The 10,648-nt window shown below is 43.5% G+C and overlaps 2 protein-coding genes and 1 long non-coding RNA gene across 3 annotated transcripts; 2 read left to right on the plus strand and 1 right to left on the minus strand.

The window, feature by feature from the left end:
- The first annotated feature begins 2,356 nt into the window (after nt 1-2,356).
- On the plus strand, nt 2,357-3,835 carry LOC147201812 (transcription factor HES-5-like). Its single transcript, XM_086118039.1, has 2 exons — nt 2,357-2,502; nt 2,585-3,835. Exons 1-2 carry the CDS (start codon nt 2,452-2,454, stop codon nt 2,846-2,848), a joined length of 315 nt encoding a protein of 104 aa, XP_085974165.1. The 5' UTR covers nt 2,357-2,451; the 3' UTR covers nt 2,849-3,835.
- A 287-nt stretch (nt 3,836-4,122) lies between these two features.
- Nucleotides 4,123-7,512, plus strand: LOC147201813 (uncharacterized). The gene is made up of 3 exons (XR_015101621.1): nt 4,123-4,409; nt 4,823-6,196; nt 6,876-7,512. It is a non-coding gene; the product is annotated as an uncharacterized LOC147201813 (long non-coding RNA).
- Nucleotides 7,513-8,249: 737 nt separating this feature from the next.
- Nucleotides 8,250-9,956, minus strand: LOC147201814 (transcription factor HES-5-like). The gene is made up of 2 exons (XM_086118012.1): nt 9,868-9,956; nt 8,250-8,973 (listed from the first exon to the last, which is right to left on the minus strand). Exons 1-2 carry the CDS (start codon nt 9,916-9,918, stop codon nt 8,644-8,646), a joined length of 381 nt encoding a protein of 126 aa, XP_085974138.1. The 5' UTR covers nt 9,919-9,956; the 3' UTR covers nt 8,250-8,643.
- Between the last annotated feature and the right edge of the window lie 692 nt (nt 9,957-10,648).

Raw genomic sequence — 10,648 nt, forward strand, 5'->3', positions numbered from 1 at the left:
TTGCACTTTTGCAGGAACGTGTGTGTGTGCGTGTGTGTGTGTGTGGGGGGGGGGGCCGAGCGTCTCCTCACAGCAGTCACCATCACATGCCAACAAGTTGCGTCATAAACACACGTTTGTCCGTCGAGGCATCCTGGCTCGCGTGTTTTGTGGTGCCCATCTAATGAGACACACTTGCATTGTTTTTAGTGTGGGAACCGGAGGAGGTGTGGTGGGTGCTCGTCCCTGAGGAAGCCCCCTGGGACAAACGTTTCTTTTCTGTGCAACCCTGGAGACGCGGCTTAACACACACGCTGAAGTCCATTTGTGTGACACGGGCACTGATTAGCATCTCGGTATTGTGTTCAGAGGAATCAGTCGCAAGTGGTGGCATTCTAGTTCCTGTTTCAAAAAAAAAACAAATTAGAAAAAAGTAAATAGGACAAACGCAACACAACTACATTGATTTTTTTCAGTGTTTCTTGTCATGAGTGGTGCTGTCCACTGTTTGCATGCCATCCCCCTTAACATCATCATGGCGCGTGCCGGGTCAAAGTCATTGTTGGGGTCACCACTTTCCCACGCACACATGCACACACACGCACACACGCAAGACACCATCTGGAGAAAAAGGGCAGTGGCCGCCGGTCACAGCTGTTTGTTGAAGTGTGCCAAATCCCTCTGGAGTTTGGAAGTAGCGGCCTGCGGGTGGCGCTCTCGCGCAGCACTTTCACAAACTCATCACGTCATCCCTTAAAGTGTGTCACACGTCAGAGGCTGATAACCGACAACGTCAAATTTCAGAGCAACTTAATCATAGTCTAAAGAAAAAAAAGTCTTCATTATGAATGTATTTTGTACTATACGTGATTGTGGACACACAAAAATATTATAATAAGGCGAACAAGGTTCAGTGTGAGTAAAACTCAAAGTAACACACCGAAACAAAAAGAAAAACCTCCCCATAGCATGAAGCTTGACGAGAGGTACATGACAACTGAAAGCAACAACGAACCAAGAACTCAACAAAGCCACTGAATTCAAACGAGCAATGTGAAGAAACTATGAGGCGCACCTGAACAAAACACAAGCGGCTGGAGAGAGCTGATAAGATATCCTTTATTTGTCCCACACTGGGGAAATTTACAGCCTCCAGCAGCAAGAATGTGGGTAGAATGATTGGTAGACACGAGGAACCTGTCTGACAAGAACAGGTAGAAACTACGATTGAACTGTAGCCGTGATATTAGAACAGGACACGGGTTATAAAAATAAACAAATATGCAAAAAAACAGTGGATTTGAAATTCTCGCGACTCAGGTGCTGCATAAGAAAGTAGAGAAAAAAACCTGTGTTAGTGTTCTCATCATTGAGTAATTTCCTCTGTATTGATTTTTGTTTTAGTTAGTTAAAAACATTTTTTTTACCAATATTGTCATATTGTTGTTGCTCATAATTGCGCGATCACATCGCGGCAGGTCAAAGGTCAGCTTCAATTGTCCCGCATCGGCTCTGAGAGAGACTCCGCTCCGCTTTCCCACACCAGCAACAATGCGAGCGTGTGCCATTATGCAGCGCATCAGAGAGCCCCTTTCACGCCGTCACTTCACCGGGAGCGTTTGGCGCGTGGAGTCAACTTTGACCTTCGGCCTTTGCAAGCGGTTCCCACCGCCGTGTTTCATGGCCAACAAGTGAAGGAGACGCCGAGCTGATGGTTCGCACCTTTGATTCGGTCCAGGACGCTGGAATGTTGGACGTCATTCATCAAAACGCATCAACAGTCGTGATATGCTTCACACTGAAGCATATGATATTTTCCCATACTTTAGTTTTCCAAAAAACTCTTTTGTGTCCTTTTTGAAAACCAAATTGGAGGTGATCTTCTCACCTTGCTGTTAAATGACATTTGAATGCAACGCTGACTCGCAATAGACACGTGAACACATCACGCTGACCACTGAGGCCAAAATGACATTTGAATGCGGCGCTTGGATGCACCGATTAGCTCAACGGACATTTCGACTTGACACTTTCACCGTCATTTTGAGAAAAAGTCAAAACAGTGGGACATGTAACGCGAACAGCATTAGCACTAAAACATCACACTGGTTACATTTCTGAAAGGATTTTCGTCATGGCGCACATAGCCCCCCCCCCCCCCCCCCCGAAAAGAATGCTAATGGCGTGTGCCTGCACGAAGCAGATGTGCTCTCTCCAGGGTCAGCACTTTCCCACCAGACCCCTCGAAGACCCTCACAAAGCCTTCCTTGCGTCGCGCAGTGGTCCAGCTGCTCCCCTGAGATGTAACTATTGCCCTCCCCCTCCACACACCCCCATGCCACTCTCTGATTGGCCGCCTCCCAGTGTGGGAAAGCGCAGAGGCCCGCATTGATATGGAGATGTGGCACTACAAGTAGGAGGCATGAAGCCAGCAGAGAGCACCTTGAGCGCGGCCAGCACACGCATCCAGCCATGGCACCCGCGATCTCCCTGCAAGACGCTCACCTGACTCTCACACGCAAGGTACGTTCATCTTCATCATCCATCATCGTCACGGTCGTCGTCTTCGACAAGCGTCCTCATCCCACGTTTGTTCCCCGCGCAGGTCCGAAAGCCTCTGGTGGAGAAGTTCCGGCGAGAGCGAATCAACAGCAGCATCGAGCAGCTCAAGTCTCTCCTGGCTACCGAGTTCCTCCGGCAGCACAACGACTCCAAGATGGACAAGGCGGACATCCTGGAGTTGACCGTTTGCGTCCTCGGGAGAATCTGCTCCGTCCACCTAGCCGGGACGCGCTTCGTGCAGCTCGGGTCTTCCTGTGAGGATAAGAGCAGAGAAGAGGACTTGTCTCCTCTCAGCTCTCCAGGCTGACGTGAGCTGCTATCATGTCATGACCTCGACTTGTTTTGTTTCCGATGGGAAATATCATCGGAATAGCTTTTGTCACGCACGATGCATGAGTCACATCTGATTGCATTTGCAATTGGTTCCTTCTCTTTTTTTTTTAAAGAAATGGTGACAGATTATTTTAATTTGTGACGTTATTGATCATACTGGTCTTTTTTTTTGTTTTTACTGGTTTATGTCCTATAAAAACAACCACAATAATATTGTCTTGCGAGACGTGTGCATAGTCTGATTGCTTTGGCAATCATTAATCATTTTAAAGCTTTTTCATATATTTTTATATGATGATAGTGTTCGTTCCTTGTGTTTTTGATCATATTGATCTCAACTATTTGCTCCTCCTTTGGATAAAATACAACATTTTGTCATGCACGTTGCATGAATCACATAGGATTGCATTTGTATTTCATATGATTCATTTTGTTAGGTGATGGATATCATCATGCTGATCTTGATTGTCATTATTTTTGATGTATAGGTAACTTTTCCGATGGAAACAAAAGTAATACTTAATAATCTTTTCATATATTTTATATGATAATGATGTGACTTCTTGCTGGATGACTTTTCCTTTGGAAACAAAAGCAATCATGTCTTATCATAACATTCCATCATGCATGTTGCATGGAGATTATGATTGCGTTAGAAATTGAAGTTGTGATTGTTGCTTGATCTTTTCATACATTGTTGGATGTGAAGACATTATGTTTTTAATGCAATGTGAATGATCATATTGGTCTCTTTTGTCCACTCATTGGAAAATAGTCCTATGGCACGTGACCGTCACCTGTGAAAACTTCTGATCTCTCTTGTTTTGTGTCTTTGTTTTGTTTGAACCAATAGTGTTCCTATTTTTGTCTGTTGTAAAGACAAATGTGATTGCGGCTGATTGTGTGACAGCACTTTGCAGAGTTGACCCTTTGCCAATAAACAAATACGTCATTGTAAACACTTCGTGTTGTGATCTGATTTCATATTACAGCTTTACAGTATTTTCTTTTTTTTTTTTTTAAGAAAAAAAATGGTTTCTAAATTATAACTTCTTCATCCATCATTATATCCAACCAACTTCAATTCAGATCTGTAATTAAAAAAAATGTTCATTTAAAGTTTAAATCATTATTATTGTTATATTCAGAAAAAGGGAGCGAAATTCAACGCAGTACATGCGTCAATGCCGGAATATAAAAGAAGGAATGTACCAGCCCGGAAGATACAAATAGACGCACACAACACCGCAAAGCTAGCACTACGGCTACCAGAATGCTTACAAGCAAAAAAAATAAATAGTTAAACGCCGTTTCCACATAACATAATATCGTTATTAATATTTCGCATTAAGCTTGTTTTAAACATCCAAATGACAAGAGACTCCGTACTTTAATTATTCGGTGTTCTTCAGTGTAATGCTGTGCTAAACTACACCAGAAGTATCTCTCCAATATTGCGCATGCGCACAGTGACATGAATATCATAATTTTATTATTTTTAATTTCATTGCAATTTTTTGCCTCTGTAGTATGTGGTAAGTAAACCCCATGCACTCAGAATATTATTATTGCTCATTTAATTTCCCTTGTATTTTATATATTTTTTCTTTTTTTTACAAAACCTAATTTAATTACAATTTTATATGATTATAAATGGAAGTGTTGCCTCAGGGCGGGAATCCAGCATAAAAAACATAAACAAATCTCGTGAGTGACCTAAATATGTCCTGTAGTGGTGTTAATCTATTTTTTTGCCATTTATGAACCATTAAAACAATTTAAATTATCCCCCAAAATTAAAATTGGCTCTCATTATAATGCAATAATGTTGTACAGGTGGACCAAATCTTTTGGCCGGTTGGTGTATAAACAGTGTCTTAACTTCAACCAGTCAACACTGTTGTAAACAGTTCTTATTTTGTTTGTCATCTCTGCTCCGTCTTTGCAGATGTTCATCTTTCCCTCCACCCTGCACATTTCCCACCACATGACTGGACATGCTCAAGTGCCGTCAACACCCCCCGGCCCACCCCATCCCCTTCCACACAGGGCGCTGGGAGCCTCGGTGACACACGACTTCCCACACTGCTGAAAGGCGGCCAGCATAATAGAAGTGTGTCTACTCCCACAAAAGCCTCGGCTCGATTCCCAGGCCTAGCCAGGAGGCCACTTGACTCAACCGCCATCTGCCCGCTGCCCGACCATCCGCTTGTGGGAAACACACGACGGACGCAAGATACACTCACACACGCGCACACACACACACACACACACGCGCGCGGTCTTGTAACTATGTTACCACGGCAACAATCAACACAAGACGGAAAGAAGAGTTGAGATAAGGGCATAGTGATGGATGAAATGTAAAACAAGGGATAGCTGGATGGTTGCAGGTAAAATAAGGGAGAGGACAGAGGGAAGGGAAGAAGAAGGCGGGATGAATGGATGGTTAAAAGACAAGAGCAAATTCAAGAAGAAAAATGGATGGATAGATAGATGATAGATAGAACAGGCATGAAAGGCGATAGGTGGAAGAAAAGAAAGAAGGATGGAAGAATGGTGAAAAAAAATGACGATGTTGATGATCATGGAGAAACGTAAGAAAGTTTGAAGATGATAAAGGATAGATGGAAGCTAGCCAGAACAAAAGAAAGAATGAGAGATGGCTGGGTGGGAGAAGGAAGAAATAAAGGAGGCAGCATCAAAAAGAAAGGGAGAAAGTATGAATAGTTGGATGCAAAAAGAAAACTGTGGGAAAAGAAAAAAGAAGGAAAAGGCCACATCAAAAAGAAACGATGACAAATTAGTGATGTCATAATTTATTTTACTCGAAATCGTTTGATGCTTTATTTAGAATGAACATTTCGTGGTCAATACTATATAGCAAAGCGTCCTTTCACAAATATTTTTTGTGAATGTTTTCTCGTGAGACTCCGTCGCACGTTTCTGTCACACGCTCGGGTCTCATCTGGGCGTCTCATCGAGTGGGGGTGTCGCTCGTATGGGTCGTGTACACCCAACATTTTCCCACTGACCTTCCAGGAACCAGTGAGCAGCCCACCTGCTCTGTTTGACACGCCATTCTTGCCATTGTCTCCCTCCCAAACACACCCACCTCCCATCTCCACCCCCCCTCCCCACCACCCAGGACTCACACCCCTGACCGCAGCACGCTGGCCTCTGATTGGCCGCCGAGGAACATATATGAGACACGCTCTACCGATCCATCTCGTCACGACCATTTGGATTCCAAAGCATAACACATCATGTCTCAGTATGCAGATCTCCAACTTCAGGACAGCATCAAGGAGCAGCTCTTTAGGTGAGGCACTGTATATATTTTTGTTTGTTTATTTTTATCTTTATGAAGTCTGACTGGGAGAACTGAAAAATGTAAATCTACAATATTTTGGTTTCTTTATTTTGCAACATGAGGGTCAAAATATTAGGAACAGCCACAATTGCATCCGAATGAGGGCTGTTCCTAATGTTTTCATTTCCTTATTTGACTACATCGAAAGTCACTGGCTTAGGGCTGATCGTATTTGGTTTTTTTTGGGTACCTTTTTGTGTTCCTACTTAGGGAACTAAAGTATTAGGAACAACCATTTGTTTCTAATATTTTGATTCCTTTATTTAGAGACACAGGTACGTAAAAATATTGGGAACAAGTGCAATCTTTCGAAATGTTTATGTAGCTAAATAAGGGAATCAAAATATGAGGAACAGCTAAAACTACATCCGACTGTACACTGTTCCAAAAATGTTTTGCCTTATTTAGGGACACAAGTGAGTCAAAACATTAGGGACAACCTCCAGTTGGATGCAGTTAAGCGTTTTAAAAATATATTTTGTCCCCTTAATTTGCTACGAGTGAAGGTCGAAATATTAGGAACAGTTGTAATTGCACCCAAGTGAAGGCTGTTCCGAACATTTTGACATTGGCATGGAGCTACAAGGCGGAATCAGATGATGAAAACGTTTTTTCTTCTCTTCTTCAGGTGCAAGCTGCACACGCTGGAGAAGAAATGCAGCGGCGGCGTGGAGAAACTGCGCACCCTGCTGGAGGAGCTGGTACTGCGGTGTGGCCTTCCCTTGGCCGAGCTGCTGGAGAAGAGCAAGTGCTTCCTGACGCTGAGGAGGACGCTGCTCTCCCACCAGGGTTACTCCAAACCCACCCGGGAACTCCTGCGACTTTTTCCTGACGCGGACGAGGATCTAGCACCGCTTTGCTGCTAGCCTCTTGCCCATAATCGACTTCACAGAGACTCATCGCAAGTTTTGTTTGCCTCATTCAAGCGGTTTTGGAGGTGGAGAGGCTGTTGGTGGTGGACCTTTGTTGACTTTGCTGCTAATTTTTTTTTTCACACAAAGTGTCTTATGGTTGTGTTTCTCTGCAACCTCTCAACTATTTTCAGTTTTTTTTTTAAGGCTGCAAATGTTTTTTTAGATTGCCTTCGGAGCAGAATGTGCGGCCGAGCACATTTTCCATATATGTCCTGCCTTGTTTCAAGGGCTCACCTGCATTATATACCTTTTATTTTCTTTAAAAGGGACTCTACTGTTTGGTGTATGCACATGTTGTACGCTTTCAGTTTGTTTTGTGTTATATCAGATTGTTTTTTTTTTTTTTTAATCAAAGAATAAATATTGCAAATTGCACAATGTATTTGCGCCTCACTTGTTTCACATTGACGTCGAAGGGCAATGTTGTTTTCGGGGCTTTGGGAGGAAGTCAGACCTGCAGAACGTGCAGAAGGCACAGGGAGTCGAGAGTCAAACCCAGAATTTGAGAACTGTGAGAGTATTATGTCCTAATCAACAAGTCTGCCATGCTGGCCCATAGAAAGAAAGTAGGAAAAACACAATTCATTTCTTGCAAAGTTGTCAGCACTCCCATTTGTGAGCCCACTAAAGTTAATACTGTAATACAAAAATAACAATTATGGAAAAAGGACAAAATCCAACAATTAGCAATGACTCCGCCTTTAATGACAAGACTGAGGATGTGGTAATGTCTTTTCTGCAGCTCGGTCAGATGGAGAGTAGATTTTAAAATTCTGTTACTGGTCTATAAATCAATGATGGCTTAACTTCCGAATACCTCCATGAAATGTTCATGAAATGCAGCAGTTTTGTCACTCTGTGAAGCACGTTGAGTTCACTTGTGTATGACATGTACCATATAAATAAAACTGTCCTGCCCCTGTATTTTCATTTTGCACCTGTGCGCCGCGGAGGCTTCGGGCAGCTTATTTGACAGATGCTTAATTACAATTAGCCACCAGGTGACAATAAAAGGCCAAAAAGGTTAATAACCAGTGATTTAAAAAAATAATAATAAAGCACCAGAGAAGCATACGTTGTTTTTTCATGATTGCTTTAATGCGAATGCCTTGGTTTGAAAGCAATACATTCATGGTGACGCCTTCACGGAAGGTGTGTGTGTGTGTGTGTGTGTGCTGTCATTCATCCTCTTGCACAGAACCTAAAACACGCATGGATATCGGAAACATGTTCAACATGTATGGCGATTGCTCCTTCATAGAAGGAAAACTACAAATACACCATTCGACGGTGTAAAAGCGATTCATGTCCTGTATATGCACTCCCAGTGGGAATAGCTCCATTTCCTCCGCAACATTATCACTTGAATGCCAATCATGTTTTTTCAACAAAACAACAACAACAACGCAAAAGTTCTTTCGCAGAGCAACGTGTAAGCCTTCACAAAAGGCGAGTTGAAACTTGAGCCCAAGTCAAGACGGTCTACCAGGGCCTCCAGGGGGCGCTCTTGGCCGAGCTCTTTTCCTTGCCGGGAGAAGATGCGTCCTCCTCTGGAGGCGGCAGCTGCCCCAAGTGCGTCCCTGCTGGCTCATCGGACAGGAATTGCGCCGCCTCTCTGGCGCAATTGGCATAACCGCGACGGACGCACTGCAGTCTCCTGAGGAAGCAAACGGTCATCTCCAGGACGTCGGCCTTCTCCATCTTGGAGTCGGGCTGCTGCTGGAGGAACTCGGGAGCCAGGAGAGTCTTGAGCTGCTCGATGCTGCTGTTGATCCGCTCTCGCCGTAACTTCTCCACCAGAGGCTTTCGGATCTGCACGAGGATGAGGATTGTGGAATTTTCAAACGTTTTAATGAAAAAAAATATATATATATACTGTATATATTTAACCACATTAAAATACAGGAGGTGGTTATATACTAGCCTCAACTCGTGTGTTTGTCAAACACAAGAAGTATATCACTGTCACGGTTCTGTTTTCGGTTTGGCCAGCAGGTGGCATGAGCGGACTTCTGTGCACACCTGCTGCCAATCTCTGATTAGTAGACTCTGTATTTAAGGACTCCTCTGCTGTGCACCTGTTGTCGGAGTATTGTTAATGCCTTGCTGTTTCCATGCTCATAGACTATTTTGCTATAGACCGCGTCCTGTTTCGCTTTTTGAACTCTTGGTACCAATGTTTTTTTTAAGTATGGATTTTGTTTTGTGATTTGTCTTTGCGGTCCTTATTTTCCTCCCTTGCCTTTTTTGCAAGCGCTTTTTTGTTATTCGTTTTTGTGCCCTCTGGTCTTTGTTTTGACCAGCGCTTTATGTTACCTTTTTGTCAGTGCGATTTTTGTATTAAAACTTATTTTTGCTACGGAGACCTTGTTGACATTTACACTTTGTGATCCAAACTTAATTCGGCTTGTCCGAAACGTAACAATCACATATTCTTCATTATTGAAATATAATGAGTAGTGCACACGTGTAGAAACAATGGATAGACCCCCCCCCCCACCCCCCGAAACATTCCCAAAGAAGTATATTAAACTTATACCATTAAAAAAAAAAAAGGATGATATGCAGAGCCATTCAATATCCTTGATGTCCAGTTGTCAGTGTTCGTCCACAGTATTAGACAATTCGCTATACTTGTACGAGATATCAAGGACCTGGAATAAATGCTGTGCGTGATGATGAAGGCGATGATGCTGATGACCGTACCTTGTGAGTGAGAGTCAGGTGAGCATCTTGTAGAGAGATTGTAGGTGCCATGACCGAGTTTTGTGTGTGCCGTCCATGCACAAAGTGGTCTCGCCCGGCTTCCTGCCTCCTACTTATAGTCCCGCGTCTCCATATTAATGTGGGCCTCTGCACTTTCTCACACTGGCAACCAATCAGAAAGAAGCACAGGGAGACAATAGTCACATCTCGGGGGAGCAGCTGGACCAAGGGAGAGGGGGCGGGCTGGGGGCGGGGGGGGGGGTTAATGGGGATCTGTGTGAATGTGGGAAAGTGGTGCTCCAGAGTGCACTTCTGCTGCCATCAAAGACTTGGACGAGGCAGGCCCCGTACACTGCAACGGGGAGTGATCCATTGAGATGATTTCAAATGCTGGATCTTTGTTCTTCTGTCTATGCCAGCTACATACAGTGACTGAGTAGCATGTCTGCCTCATAGTTGAGATTCAAATCTCAGCCTGGGCCATCCTATGTGGCGGTACATGAAGAAGCAGTTTAAAAAAAAAATGGATAGATTCTGAAGTGAAATGACTTGGAATATATTAGAGGGGGGGTGTGTGAAATGTCAGACTGAAAAATGTGTAATTTAAGTGACAGAGGTAATATTTCGAATGTAGCTATTGATATGGATTCAGGTTGTTGTGAAAAATGTGGAGAATTTGCGGGATGTGAAATGGTTCTCAAGATCCTGAACTTTGATTGATGATTTCATGCGATTAAGCGCAGTGAGTGATGGCCGTCTCTTTCGTGGTACTTTGTAAATG

This window comes from Hippocampus guttulatus, chromosome 8 (genome assembly GCF_054856545.1).
Source record: "Hippocampus guttulatus isolate MCC_2025c chromosome 8, RoL_Hgut_1.0, whole genome shotgun sequence".
NCBI classification, from domain to species: domain Eukaryota; kingdom Metazoa; phylum Chordata; class Actinopteri; order Syngnathiformes; family Syngnathidae; genus Hippocampus; species Hippocampus guttulatus.